The sequence below is a fragment of the Urocitellus parryii genome, chromosome 5, assembly GCF_045843805.1.
Source record: "Urocitellus parryii isolate mUroPar1 chromosome 5, mUroPar1.hap1, whole genome shotgun sequence".
NCBI lineage: Eukaryota > Metazoa > Chordata > Mammalia > Rodentia > Sciuridae > Urocitellus > Urocitellus parryii.
The window spans coordinates 64,056,841-64,071,656 of NC_135535.1; the positions used below are offsets into that span (position 1 = coordinate 64,056,841).

Consider the following 14,816-nt stretch of genomic DNA (forward strand, 5'->3'; position numbering starts at 1 on the left):
ATCAGCCAATGCCTCCAGTCCTCTAATACAACTCTTTATATTAACTTTCTCTATTCAATTATTATCCTTTGATTAGATCCTGACAGCTACATCTTGGCCCAAAAGCATCACTTGAGCTCCAAGCTGGTGACTAGAACAAAATCTAGCCCTATGGGTGAGGCCATTTTTGTCCTTCCAGCCATCCTAGCACCCCAAACAACATCAGACAAAGGAGAAGCACACAGCACACCGACAGAACTATGAGAAATGATAAAGTATCATGCCAAGCCTCTCCATCTGCATGATTTGTTTTGTGGTTAGATGTCTGAAACTCTTCCCTCCAGCCCCCTAGGCATCATATCCACAAAGAAGCTTAAGCCCAGCGACGATGACAGACATGACTACAATCACAGAACTAGCAGGTGGCTGGACCGGTGTTCAAACCAGGTCTGTATAAACCAAGCCCTTTCAAACACCTTGTCTCACTCAAAGAGCCGAGAGGGAACTCAGGAATACTGTCCACCCTCCGTCACTCTCCAGTCAGGAAACAGAAGGAAGCTCAGAGTGGAAGCCATTTGCCCAAGTGACCCTTGTTGCAGATGGCCATCAGAACTCTGAATTAGTAGCTCAGTTCTCCTGACTTCCATCTGGCTATCCCCACCACCCCCACCACCACCCATGGCTCTCACGACTTTCCTTCCACTCTCTCCTTCACTCACACACATCCCCCAAGGAATGCCCTTGGGTGAGGGGACAGTATTGCCATAGTTGAGAACCTCTAGGACATATTTGACCATATCTTGAGACATATTTGGTTGTCAGAATAGGGAAGAGGGGAACACTGCCAGCATCTAGTTCTAGAAGCCAGCAGGACCACAAAGTGAACAGGGCCCCACGACCCCACCCCCAACAGAATTACACAGCTTGCAATGTCAGTAGTGCTGCTGCAAGCAACCCTGGATTAGAGAAACCCACAGTCCCCCTGAGTCTTTGTTTTTCCCCAAGTCCCCAGTTTGCTTGCTCAAGACCAGCTGGACAGCACTTTCTGCAATCATGTTCACCTACTGAAAATATCTCCGTGGATGGTGAAGGACTGAGGAAATCTGTGGCAGGGTCCACCTATCAATCACAGCAAGGCCCACCTATTATAGCAGGGCCCACCTATTAATCCCAGCAAGTTCCACCTATCCATCACAGCAGGGCCTACCTATTAGGCACAGCAAGCCATACCTATCAATCACAGCAAGTCCCAGCTATTGTAGTAGGGCCCAGTCACTTCCAAGACAGCAGATTTGATTCGCTACAATTAGTTTATTGGAGGCACAGAGTGAGACAGACAAAAGTGCAGGAAGGCAGCTGAGTCATTGGCTTTTTTAGAAGTTTCTGCAGGCAGCCCAGAAAAGAGGTACTCTCCCTCCCTCCCTTGGCAACCAGGTGCAACAATGTTCATTCCCATTTGCATTTCCAGGTGAAAGCACCTAGCAACCTCCTGGAAAGGGCAGAAAGGGAGATTCTGGGGCCGGCCCTGTTCCTCCAAGCTCTGGAGAAGGGGGGCAGGCAGGACCAATGAATCCAGCAAAAAACAAAAGGCGGAAGAAAAGGATGAATCCTTGGGACAACAAACTGACTACTGGGAAAGGTTACAGAAAGAGACCAAGGCGCCGCCCCTGCCTCCCCGGGCTCAGCGCGCCCAGAGGGGAGCAGGCGGGGACGAAGTGTAGGGTGTACACATCAGGCAACCAACCGGCTCAGGGAGGCCGGCAGTGGGTGGTGCGTTCCGGTTGCGCGAGGTCCTGGCTAGGCAGAGAGTGACGGTGGCCTTTGATTGTAGCTTCGATTGTAGGTGGCCTCCTAGCACTTCCTACAGCCGCCGCTGCAGGCGCCGGCCCCGGCGCAGGGGGCGCAGGCGTTGGGGGTGCCCACCACCACGTTGCCGCTGCTGGGGGCGCTGCAAACTCTGGTGTTGACAGCAGGGGAAGTACCGGAGACATAGAGATCGCCACAGGAGACGCCACCGCGGGAGCTGCTGACGCCTGCATGGGGGAGAACAGGGAGCCACGCGTCAGGCACAGCTCCAGCCAGGTGGCTTTGCAGCGAGCGCGATGCCCCCTCCCCAAAGGTTCGGGCCATCCTAGCTGGAGAAAGGGGAGGGCTCGGACTACTTACATACGTTCACGGCGCCAACGCCCTCACACAGCCTGTTGGGAGATGAAAAGTTGACAGGTCAGTACCGCGGGAAAGGCTCCGCGATCAGCAACCAGGTGCAAGGTGTGATTCGTGGGCCTCCCTTTGGGGACTTGCCAGGGGAAAGGAGTAAGAAACCAGCAAGGGGGGCCCCAGATCCCCGTCACCACGTGGGTGCTGGAGTCGGCCTGCAACCACCTGCAGTCTGCTGCCCGCTGCTTATTAACTATGCATTGTGAGTTTTAACCTCTCTGGGCCTAGGTTTCCTCATCAGGAAAATGGGCTCCCATACGTGCAAAGCTTAGGACCCAGCATGCAGTGAGCACTTGAGAACCCTTCCCTGCAGCAGTTTCTAGGTTCTGATTTTTGTAAATGTATTTGAGGGGGGACAGACAACCTCCCACCCAAATAAACAATTATGGGACAAAACTCAAAGGAAAAGATTAAGTTCTAGTTCTGAGAGTCTCTCCTTAAGAGGCTGGAGCTGTAGAGCTGCCCTCTAGCCATGGGCAGTCTGAAAGACCAAAGGATCTTTTCCTCTACCTCCATCCCCACGTCCAGGGCAGGCCAAAAACAAAACTCCTGAGAGTAAGTCAAACCTGCCACAAGGGACAGATCCTGCTCTTGGTCTACCTCAGCCCCAGGCTATAATGGAAGACCATTGTGGAGTATTTTATTATGATTACAGTAGGTAAGCAAAGTTTGAAGGGATTTCCTGCTGAAGCAGGCTTTAGGAAATGAATCAGAATTCCCAAGGCTACTGCTGGAATTAGGCAGGACCAGGCTAGGTAAGAGCCCTAATCCTGAATGACACAAAAACCAGGACTGGGAAAGAGGGAGTGCCATTCAAGGAAGGTGACCGGAGGTTAAGTTAGACTCTCAGGAACAGACATCACCCTACGTATACACAACTCTGAATTCAGATATATAAAAGTCGTCAATCCCATATCACAGCCTAGGTAAGCATGACATTCAGATGGGGCTAGATCAGACTCAAAGGACTTACACAGGTTTCCTGTCCAGCTGCAGGTTGGTGAGGTGTGGTAACGGAGGTGGAGAGAATGCTGGGAGTGTGAGGGACATGGCATGCTGAGAGCCCAAGCATGATTGGGGGAGTAAAGAGTTATGGGACCCACCTCTGCTCCTCGCCCTCCAGCAGGCGCCTGTAGGTGGCGATCTCGATGTCCAGGCCCAGCTTGGAGTTCATCACCTCCTGGTACTCCTTGAGCAGGCAGGCCATATCCTGCTTGGCCTTCTGCAGGGCGCCCTCCAGCTCAGCCAGCTTGCAGCGGGCATCACTCAGGGCCGCCTCGCCCTGCTGCTCAGACTGGGTCACTGCGGTCTCCAGCTTGTTGTTCTAGAGACCCAGAGGAGAACAGGGGAGGTTATGGTCCCCGAGTGTGTGTATATGTCATTGCCTGGATGTGCCCAGGGTCTCCTCACAGCTGGGAACAGCCCAGAAACAGGCCCTCTTGCCTTGTTCACCTGGATCACCCAGATTGACCATGCTGGGGACCTGGTCAGGCAGATGGGCTGCAGAATGAGTGGTGAGGCCCACATAGGGCACAGCCTGGCTGTGTGGCACAGGGCAGGGCCCAGCCCCCCTGCTGTTGGGCACAGTGAGCCATACCTGGCACTTGGCATTCTCAATCTCGGCCGTGAGCCTCTGGATGATGCGGTTCAGCTCGTTGATCTCCTCCCTGGTGCGGCGCAGGGTCTCCCCGTGCCTGATCACTGTGGCCTTCATCTCCTCGCACTGGGGGGAGGCAGACATGCTCTGAGGCTCAGCATGGGGCACCCTGAGTCTTGCAACCAGCCAGCCAGCCCTGCCCTGGCCCCAACCTCAGAGCTGTCTGTCCTCCCCTCACCACCGCAGGGCATCAGAGTCCCCAGGCAAACAGGCCTTGTTCCCCTCCCACTGCCACGTGCACGAGGCAAGGGTCCTGAGCCCCTCACCTTGCTGCGGTACCAGGACTCGGCCTCGGCGCGGCTGCGGTTGGCGATGTCATCATACTGAGCCTTGATCTCAGCCACGATGCAGTCCATGTTCAAGTCGCGGCTGTTGTCCATCTTGACGATGACTGAGGTGTCAGAGATGTGGGACTGGAGAATGCGGATCTCCTGCAGGAGGAGCATGGGGACATGTCAGAGGCTCCTTGAGACCAGATCTCAACCCAGCACACCATGCCCAACTTCTCAGGCTCTCTTGGCCCCCAGACCCTGCCTGATCACACAATCCCAGCCTGGAGCCCCAGACACAAATCCCTGTCCACCTCCCACTCCCTCTAGCCTTCAGCCTGGCCTAGCGACCCTCACCTCCTCATACAGTCGCCTCAGGAAGTCGATCTCCTGGGTCAGCGCCTCCGCGTTGGCCTCCAGGTCTGACTTGCGCAGGTAGGCGCAGTCCACGTCCTGGGAAGATGGGGAGTTCAGCTCAGAGGGTCCCTGAAGATTGTGCCTCTAAATGCCTCTCTCCTCTTACCCCTTCCATTCACGCCAGGGGAGAAGGATCCCTACTGTCTCTACCACCAAGCCATCTCCTGCCTTCTGACTCTCCCCAGATGCACCCAGCAACCTCCCAAACTGTGACAACAAACCCTTGGTGCCTTGGACATGGCCCACCTGCCTGGCAGGACCCCTCCCACCTCTCCTTTTTACCTGTCCTACTGTAGGAAGCCTGCCCAGGGGACCCCTCAGTTCTGCCACCTGGTCCTTCCCTAGCCCCCAACAGTCCCCCAAGTGGCCCCCTGACCACTCCTGGTCCTACTGCATCATCCCTAGGCTCTGGGGTCAGATCTTTGCTTTGTCATCAGACTTTCAGCATGCCAAAAGACCACACCACCCCCAACAGACAGACTAAACTCCTGGACTCCAGGGGACCCCAGCCACAGACCTCCTAGGCACCCAGAGCCACCCCCTCGCCCCAGGGCAGGCATTTCCCTTGTCACAGCCCTAGGTGTGCCATTTGATGGTCTGCCTCTCTGGGCACTGCCCATCCTGATGTGGAGAGGTCACTGCACCCACCCTGAGGTTCAGCCCCCACGGTGACCCCAAAAGAGTCTGCCCCCAAATCCTTCATGGCTCTGCTTCCCTCTGCCATGCGACTCACCTTCTTCAGAGCCACAAACTCATTCTCAGCTGTGGCCCTCAGAGAAACTTCCTCCTCATACCTGAGATGGGAGAGAGGGGAGGTGAGGGCAGGGCAGTGTCCACAGACCCCACCCCGCAGGCCAGCCAGGGGCTGGGGAGGGAAGCCCACACTGCTGGCCCCAGCCGCCCTGCCAAGTCCTTGCTGGTTGGAGTTGGGGTGTCTGGGATCCTCTCTCCACTCTGAGTTGGGGATGGAGAGGGCTCCTGTGGGACCTTCCAGTCCCAGTGCCAAGGCTGCACTGAGGTCCCCTCAGGAGGCAGAGAAGGGAGTGGACACTATGGCCTCTGGGGTACTGCAGCCAGCGCCCTCTGCCATGGTGTCAATCCTAGCTCTGCTGTGAGGTGTCATAGACCCAGAGGAACTCAGAACTGAGCACCAAGGCAGGGGGCCACCTAGAGGATGGAAGGCTGAGGTGGGTGCAGAGCACTCCAGGCCTCAGGGCTGCTCTCAGGCAGGTGTGGACGGTCACAGCTCCATGAACAGGTCCTGCACTCCCTCAGCCTGCGCTGGGCCACACACCCTCCCTGGGCATTCTCATCATCTGTGCCAAGGGCTCTCCCAAAGCCAGTCTGTGCAGGAAGGGACACCAGAGCCGGCCCCACTCACTTCTTCTTGTAGCCCTCCAGCACCTCCCTCACGTGGTTGAGCTCTGAGGCCAGCCTCCCGCTGTCGGCCTCCACACACTCGGCCTCCCGCCTCAGGGTCTCGATGTAGCCCTCGAACAGGGGCTCCAGGTTGCTCTCGCAGCACTTGCGGTTCTGGTAGAACTGCAGCTTGGTCTCCAGCAGCTTGTTCTGCTGCTCCAGGAAGCGCACCTGCCATTCGGGGTGGTGGAGAGAAGGGATCAGGGGTCAGCCAGCTCTTGGCATGGGGGTGATTGTTTGAAGAGGCCTCTGACCCTGGAGCTCACCAGAGGTCAGGCAGAGGTGGGCCCTGAGAACAGGACAAGTTCTCCCTTTTTGATCCTGATCCATGGTGGGAACCAGGGGCTGGTGGAGATATGTGCCTGTTCTCATGTGAGCCCAGTTCCCCATCCAGATGGATCCAAGGGACACATGTCAGGGCCCAGGTTCAGGGCTCAGCACCCCTACTCTGAAGGCAGTGAGGCTGGAGCTCTCAGCCAGCGCCCCACATTCAGACCCCATCATGGGGTTCTGGTGTGGGCATCATGGAGCTAATGTCAGGCCATCCAGAACAGAGCTGGGCTATCCTGCCCTTCCCCACTTCCTCTGGCAGACATCCCTTCCTGCCCCAGCACACAGCCCTCAGCTGGGGCTGCCCAGTGCTCTAGACCAACAGCAGCTGCTGCATTCCTCCACAAGTTGAGTAGTTTGTACCTGAGCAGCCTGTCCTCTCTCCTTTTTTTTTTTTTTTTTTTTTTTAATATAATTGAGTCTTTCTGGCTCTGGAGTACCTGTGTAGGTCTGGAGTGCCTGTCTGTGTATGTCTCTCCCATCAGACTGTGATCTCAGTGAAACGGAAGTCTTTCTGCCTCTGCCTCTGCCTCTCCCCTCAATGCCCAGGCCTGGCTGTGCACCTGTTAGGGATCAGGAAGGGTGCGATCCAGGACACCCACCTTGTCGATGAAGGCAGCGAACCTGCTGTTGAGACCCTTGATCTGCTCCTTCTCCTCGTGCTTCACGCACTGCGCGTTGGGGTCGATCTCCAGGTTGAGGGGCGTGAGCAGGCTCTCGTTGACGGACACGGAGGTGATGCAGGGTGGGCTGGGTCCGCACACGCCGCCAGAGCGGTAGCCAAAGCTGCGTCCGCAGGAGCCAGAGCGGAAGGCTCCGCAGACGCTGCGGCTGCTGAAGCCCCCGGTGATGCCGCGGTAGCAGGAGATGCCGCGGTAGGGGGCGGCGGTGATGCAGCAGCGGCCTGGCCGGGGCCCGCAGGCCGAGGCGCAGCTGAAGGCACGGCCACAGTAGGATCCACAAGTCATGGTGCTTTGGCGGGAGACGGGAGGCTCTGACGTTGGAAACGTCCAAATGGAGGGTGCAGTGGACGTGGATTCAATTGTTTGCCTTTTCCACCTCTGTCGGCCTTTTATATATCCCCGGAGCCTGGCTGACCACGTGGTTGGGGACTATTAGATGCCTTTATAGGCTTGGGTTGTGAAGCTACTGTGGCTCTCCCCTAAATGTGCTTAATTGGTGCCCATGTTTATGGTCCTTTGCCCTAAACTGCACAATTTTCTTCTTCAAAGGGCCAGCTCACCCCCACACGCACACCCCAGCCTTCTAATACACAGAAATTGAGAGGTTGAGAGACGTGGGGCGCACTGATTCAGGCTGGAAAGAGGGGCCAGGGCGGAGCTGGGGCTCAGATTAGCTGCTTTTTTTTGCGGGGGGGGGGTGGGGGGGGTCCGGTGCCGCTGTCCTTGGTGCTGATCTGACCGGCTCAGAAAGGTTGGGCCAGCACATCAGATAATGTAAAACCTGAGGTGTGCTTGATGGTCTCCCTGACCCAGATGGTCCCTTTCTGCACCCCAAAATCCCCACATTTACAAAAGTATCTAACTTAGTCTCTCACACAGGAACCCAACGCCTTCAACCTGCTCCCAAATCCTTCCCTATACCTGTCAAAACCTCTCTCTCGCTCTCCCTCTCTCTCCCTCCCCCTCCCTCCCCCCTCTCATCTCTCCAGTCCTTCCATCCTTCCCTCACCTCTCATTTCCCTCCCTCTCACTCTCTCTCCACTCACTGGCTGCCTTCCCTCCACCATCTCACACACCACCCGTCCTCAGGTACTCATCTGCACCTTCGCTCATCCTCACAGGAATACGTGTGTACAGGCTCTTAGGCCATCTGGCCAATCTATGCCATAAGGAGGCATGCCTTCCCTTGGGATCTTCCACAAGGTCTCGGGGGAACACACTTGCTCACTGATCCCAGGAGAACCCAGTCATTTCCACCAAGGCTTCGAGCAATGACCAAATATCTACATTTCACTGCAGGCCTCTGTGTTTCCTCCAAGGTCTGGGTGAGCCCTACTTCTACCAGTCTGCATACCATTGGCTCAGAATACTAAACCCCATAGAGCTATCTGGTCCAGCCCCCACCTCACTCCCTGAATCCTGCTACTTTCCATGTTCTGCCCTCCTGAATGCCCCTCCATGCACAGCAGTTTGTCATTAACCTTGACAGGGGTCAGAAGAGATCCAGATTGCTGCCCATCCAGTGTGGACCTGAACTTCCAATGACTGAGTAGGGGCCAAGGCACTTTCCTGACTAGCCCTGGGGGCAGGACAAGGAGCAAGTCACTTCACTCTTCTGGGAAGTGGGTTAAGGCTTTGCCACGCACTGGACATTTACAGAGATGTGTACATGCTCAGTGTACTCCAGAGCACCATGCATATGGGTTTTGTTGTTATCTTTGAGAGGCAATTTGTGGGGCTGGGGTGTAGCTCAGTAGTAGAGCACTTGCCTAACACATGTGAGACACTGGGTTTGATCCTCAGCACCACATAAAAATAAATAAATTAAATAAAGTTATGAAAAAGATGCAATTGGCTCTGGGGCAGTGTTTTGTTTGTCTTATTTATTTATGTATTTAGAGTTCATGTTGTGACCCACCAATGAGAGCAACCAGAATTTTATTTTAATGAACTAAATTTTTTATTTTAATGAACTAGATGAAACAACATCAAATAAAATAGAATAGAACAATATCAAAGTGCTTTATATTGCTTCCTGTGTAACTCTTGTTCCATAGTCTGGGTTTCAATTGTGTGTGTGTGTGTGTGTGTGTGTGTGTGTGTGTGTACACTCAGTCACTGTGTAAATTGATGTCTTAATATGACTGCAAAAAAAAAGTAGGATAGGTGACATGTCAGTTGAGACGACAGAACCAGATTCCAAATTGCCTGGTGTCAAATCCCAGCTCTGCCGTCCTCTGCTGTGTAACTTTAGGCAATTACTTCACCTCTCTGTACCTCCTCCATGATTTGTGAAATGAGGATAATAATAGTGCCCACCTCATAAAGTTGTTGTGGGGATGAAAGGAATTCGTCCGTGCAGAGCTCTTAGAACTGAGCCAAACGTACTCCAAGTGTGCAATCATTTTTGTTTTTGTTGCTGCTGCTGCTGCTGCTGCTGCGGCCATGTTGGCATGTTTGATGGATTCACCCACCCACATTCCTAAGCCATCTATGATCAGTTAACATCAATGGTGCCTGTTTTTAAGTGCTAGTAAGAGGACTGAATGCAGTATAATGTATGAGCGATGCTTAACACGACACATAGCACAAAGAAAGTATTCAGTGAATATTATCTACTATCATTCTACCACTTGGGCCTGTCCAAGGGGCAGAAAGAACTGAAACCTTTTACTGTATTCATTTCCCACATCCTGGGAAAGAGCCTAAATGCCCCTCCTCCAATCCCCAGTCCAGACTGAATGCCTCAGTGAGGCCCTTTGAGAATTTATCACCCTAACCAAGAAAAAAATGTCATTCATCCCTGGACAACCACACTAGTCAAAAAGAAGTTTGGTTAATATGAAAAGCCAGTAATTGGTGAATAATTCATAGATTGTATTTATTATGTGACCTTAACTGACTATCAACAAACCTCAGTCATGAATCAAAAACGTCATGCTCACTCATCTTGATCCCCAAACCTCCTGATCTGTGGGTAGCCAGGGGGTGGCAGAGTGGCTGAGAGTGGAAGATGCCCTTGATAATCCATCCAAGTATAATGGAACGCCAAGAAGAGCAAGAGAAGGTCAACTCTCACTGCAGCTGGACAAATGGAAGTTGGAGTTGAGGAAGAACTTCCCAGAAGCTCCAAAAAAAGTTTGTACTTAGGGAAACTTTCTATCAAAGAAAACATCCCTGCCGGGCTGGCCATCTTGTTGGAGAAGATATGTCAAACAAAAAGACCTTGTCATCTGGACATCAGTCCCTTCCTTCAGCCCAAGTGGACTTTGTGCCTGGAAAAAAAAATGAGCAAAGTGGAGAATTTTATCATTAGGAAGTCCTTGTTCAGAGCTCCCTTAAGTCCAGCCTTTCTGGTGCAGCCTGTTGTGAGGTGGATTCCCCAAAATGGAGGATTGCTAAGACCGGATGTCACCTTCCAGCTGGGGCATTCAGGGACTCGGTGTCTGATATGATATGGGGGCTATCATATGATATGGTAGGCTGGATCCTATCTTAATTGGGGGCGGGGGAAGGAGGCAGTAAGGGAAGGAGGGAGATGCTCTGGGTCTGGCAGGGAAGACAGACCCTCATTCACAACAAAGGCCAGATGTCTGGAGAGGGCTGCTTTCAGATGTTCCACCAGATGTTAAGGAACACAGTGACTCTGCCTGTGTCCACTCAGGGACAGTGCAAAATGCAGCTGGCCTGACTGGAGCAGCAGGGAGGGCTCCCGGGGAAGAGCGAGGACAGGCCTGGGTAAGGAGGCAGTCAGGACAGCGTTGGCAAAAGGGTGTGCCCCGGCATACTTCAGAGAGTGGGAGCAGGCGAGACTGGGCCAGGGGTGGATGGAAGGGGAGCCTGCAGGCCGTTTCGGGAGTGGAGGGGCCCGAGAGGTACTGTGACAGAGGAGGCCGAGAGCCGTGAAGCAGGGCCAGTGTCATCCTTGAGACTGTTCCGAGACTGCGTGCTGCGAGGCAGCCTGTGGCCCTACATCTGGAGGATACCAAAACATTGGCTGCCAGGCTTGCTGGTGTCCAGGGGGCTGGGTCCTCTCTAACCTTGCAGTCCTGGCTGTCTGTGGGCAGGCCAAGTTCCAGTGAGGGACACTGAGGGGGTAGCAGAGTGGCTATTTACAGAACAGCAGAGCTACCAAGCTGTCGCTGGGGGGTTCACCTCAAGTCTAGCCACTAGGCAGGCAGTGGGTTAGTGAACTGGGGAGACGTTCAAGGTAGAACCCTGCCTCCTCAGCCAGGAGAGCCCACCACACTGGCCAGTTATCTATCAGAATTCACCAGAGGGGAGTCCCATTAGATAGAGGGCAAAGGCCCTGGTAGGAAGCCTGGGTGGGGCTGGACACTGAGCTCTGCCTCCGAGAGCCCTCCCACCAACTAGGCCCCGCGCCTACCCCAGCCCTGGCCCCGGCCCTGCAGAGCTCACTGCTATAAATCTGGAGCTCAGGTTGCCCACCACTCCAGTAGGTCTGGACCTTGCCCTCCGTGCTGGGCCCCTTCCCTCCTCCTCCTCCCCTGCTCCTCCATCCCTGGAGTGTCCCCCTTTCTTCCATTATCCCCTGGATCTTCTCCCATTTTTCCTCCGCGGTCCCCCAATCATCTCTCTCCCTCCCATTCTCCCCAGCCACTCCCCACCACAGGCCTCCTTTGTTTTTTTTTCCAAGTGGCTCTTTAGAGTAATAGTCTAAGATTAAGCATCTCCTTCTCTCCATTTTCCCTAGGAATCCTCTCTTCCCTCCATGCCTCTCTATCCCTCCCCCAGCATACACCCCATCTCCACTCTGCCCAAGGCCTTCAGGATCCTTGCCTCCGTCAGCTGGCTCACTTTGTCCAAGGACACATCCTCCTCCCTTCACTCAAGTCCCAGCAGGGAACATCACCCCTCCCCCTCCCCACTCCCAGGAATGGGCACCCTCTGCTCTGCTTCATTTGGTCCCCACCCCATCCGACCACAAAGCTTGACAAAATTGGCCACCAAACTTTGATGGCTCCATTACTCAGCACTTAATATGTAGCTAGTACATTTTAATCATTCAACAAATATTTACTGAATACCTACTATGTGCCAAGCCCTTGGAACATATCCACAAACCAAACTTTTGTACATTGATGTGATGCAGTCTTTGCACTTCTGTCCAGGGTCTGGGCCCACATCCAGCTTTTTTTTTTTTTTTCTAACTGAAAGCTCATCAAGGACAAGGGTGAGTTCTCCTCCACCCTCTAGTCCTGAGTCCCAGTGGCACCCTGCAGGGCCTTGAAGAGGGCACAGGAGAAGAGATGACTGAGTGTGTGCTTGTGTGTTACACACAAACACCACCAAATGGGTGCTACCATTATTGACGGCAGGTGGCGGTCAGATAGAGGCACAATAGGACAAACTCATCCCTTCTACAGGGGTCCACAGCACCAGGCTGTGTCAGCTCTATCTCAAACTCACAACCTGAGCAATTTCTCAACCTCCCCAGGCCTCAGTGTCTAAGAACACAGGTCTCAGGGGGTCATCAATAAAAATCACGTAAGTCAAAACACGTTGGGTTCTCAGAAACATATCTAGTATGGAGAATGATAAACATCTAAGATGATGATGATGATGATTTTGGTACTGAGGATTGAACCCAGAGGTACTTAACCACTGAGCCACATTCTCCAACCCTTTTTAATATTTTATTTAGAGACAGGGTCTCACTGAGTTGCTTAGGGCCTCACTAAGTTGCTGAGGCTGGCTTTGAATTCTCCTGCCTCAGCCTGAGCTACTGGGATTACAAGTGTGCACCACTGTGCCTGATTTAGGTTGTTATTTTTTAAGTTTGGAAGAACATTCATAAAATAGCATTCTACTCTAAAGATATACTACTTCCACAATTTAAAAACAAAACAAAAAAAAAAACCCATTCACTCCAGAAAACTTCTCGCACAGGTGCACCAGAAGACACAGAAAAGATTGTTGGTGCCAACTCTGCTCACCATACAGAACTCAAATACCCATGAAAATATGGGGGTAGAAAGGTGAATAACTCTGTTCTCTTCATACAATGAGCACTCCGAGGGGAAAGCCGAGCACTGTAGTCGCAGGAAGCAACCCTGAACAAAAGAAACCAGAATTGAAAAAAGACTGCAGCATGACTCCATTGATGTGAAGTTCAAAAACTGGGAAACAAAATAATACATCATTGAGGGATGCTTACATTGATTCTAAAACTAAAAAGGAAAACAAGGGATAATTAAACACAAAGTCCAGGTGAGGGGTCACCCTAGCCAGGAAGGGGGAAAATACAAAAAGAATGGGGTATATTACATAGGAGGCTGGAAGATTCCTGTATATGGTTTCTTCCTATAGGGGCAGGTACACACCTCTACAATCTCCTGTGTGTTGACATACTTCACAAAAATGATTTCATGAAATCAAATTTTATAAGAATAATTTTAACTTTCAAAAAATACCTATACACTGCCAGAGACAAGAATGGTGAGTCTCTAACCCTCCCACCACCACCACCGCGAGTTTTTCCACTTGAAGAAAACAGGTTTAATGGAAATTTTATGTCTTCAAAAATGAGCAGCAATCAATAATTTGTGAAGTTTTATGAAGTGGTGTCACATCTGAGTTTCTTCATATCCCGTTTGAAATTGTTTCTTGCGTCTTAAAAAATTGCTTAGCCACGGCCAGTCATTAGTAATTAGCTTGTGCTTATGCATGGCATTTTTATAACGAGTTACATGGCAGAAAAAGTCGAGTGTGTGAGATGCACCTTGACTCAGCATCCTCAGGACACCCAGCCAGCTGGTTTGGGGAGACACTGCTGTCTGATGGTGGGCATTGCCCAGAATTGCAGATGAGGGTACAAAGAGCTTCAGAAGTATTGGCCCAGCTGCAACTGAACACATAAGGTAACAGCAACTGCCACATCCTCCTCTAGATGATCAGGTGACCCACAGAGTCTGTGACCCCGTATCTATCATGTCACAGGCCCCCTCTGAATATTGTGCACAGACACACTGAACCCTGCCCTGATTTTCCCCTTCCTGCTCTTTCCCACCAGCCACCCCCTTGCCCCTTCCCTAAGGCACCTCTGCCTGCCTTGGCCCCCCAGGACCATGAGTCAAGTCATTTCACAACCCTGTTCTCTTCAGTTTAATGCATGCCTCTGTATTTTATGCAGTAGTTTTTCTAGACCTGTTCAGTATGGGTGGTTCATGGGTAAATAGGACATAGTGCAATCTACCAAATGAATTACAGGTCTAAAAATCCCAGAGGTATCCCAGTAGCTAAAAGTGATGGTGTCCATCCCCTGCCTGCCCTGCACAGCCAACCCAACTCCTTCCTGTCCAGCCTTCAAACAGCACCAGGGTGCCCCCTGCCACTCACACCCCTCATTCACTCCTAGTTCTTTTTTTTTAAACTTTATCAGTTCCTTTTGGATATACATGACATAGAACCCATTTTGATATAGTTATGCAAGCAAGGAATACCTTATTCTTATTAGAACTCCAGTCTTGCGGATATTCACACTGGTGGGATTCACTGTGCTGTATTCATAGTTTTACCAGGAAAATTATGTCAGATTCATCCACTGTCTTTCCTTTTCTTTCCCGGTCCCCGTCCCTTCATGTCCTCCTTATTCAATCCCCTCTGCTTCTGCCCATCTTCCTGATTCTCCCCTCCATAAATCCAGAGATATCCCCTCCTAAACAACTTTACTTATAGGGAGTAGGAAAAACAAGGGATGTCATTGCTTTCAGGTGAGAAAGCACCTATATCTCCTGGCTCTAGCCAGCCATGAGGCTATGGTCAAGTCATTTAACCCCTTTGCACCTCGGTTTCCTCATCTGTAAAATAGAGGTAATGGTACAC

General features: G+C 52.2%; 1 protein-coding gene across 1 annotated transcript; it reads right to left on the reverse strand.

Moving 5' to 3' along the window:
- Positions 1–1,830: 1,830 nt before the first annotated feature.
- Positions 1,831–7,256, reverse strand: Krt86 (keratin 86). The gene is made up of 9 exons (XM_077798593.1): positions 6,891–7,256; positions 5,921–6,129; positions 5,273–5,333; positions 4,480–4,575; positions 4,120–4,284; positions 3,794–3,919; positions 3,300–3,520; positions 2,146–2,177; positions 1,831–2,012 (listed from the first exon to the last, which is right to left on the reverse strand). Exons 1-9 carry the CDS (start codon positions 7,254–7,256, stop codon positions 1,831–1,833), a joined length of 1,458 nt encoding a protein of 485 aa, XP_077654719.1.
- Positions 7,257–14,816: the final 7,560 nt, after the last annotated feature.

Excerpts from the sequence above, each read along its gene's own strand:
- Krt86 (XM_077798593.1), bottom strand. The coding sequence starts at position 7,256 with ATGACTTGTGGATCCTACTGTGGCCGTGCCTTCAGCTGCGCCTCGGCC. Across the intron at positions 4,576-5,272 it reads AGTTTGTGGCTCTGAAGAAG|GACGTGGACTGCGCCTACCT; the intron begins GTGAGTCGCATG and ends CCATCTTCCCAG. Across the intron at positions 3,521-3,793 it reads TTGAGAATGCCAAGTGCCAG|AACAACAAGCTGGAGACCGC; the intron begins GTATGGCTCACT and ends CTGGGTCTCTAG.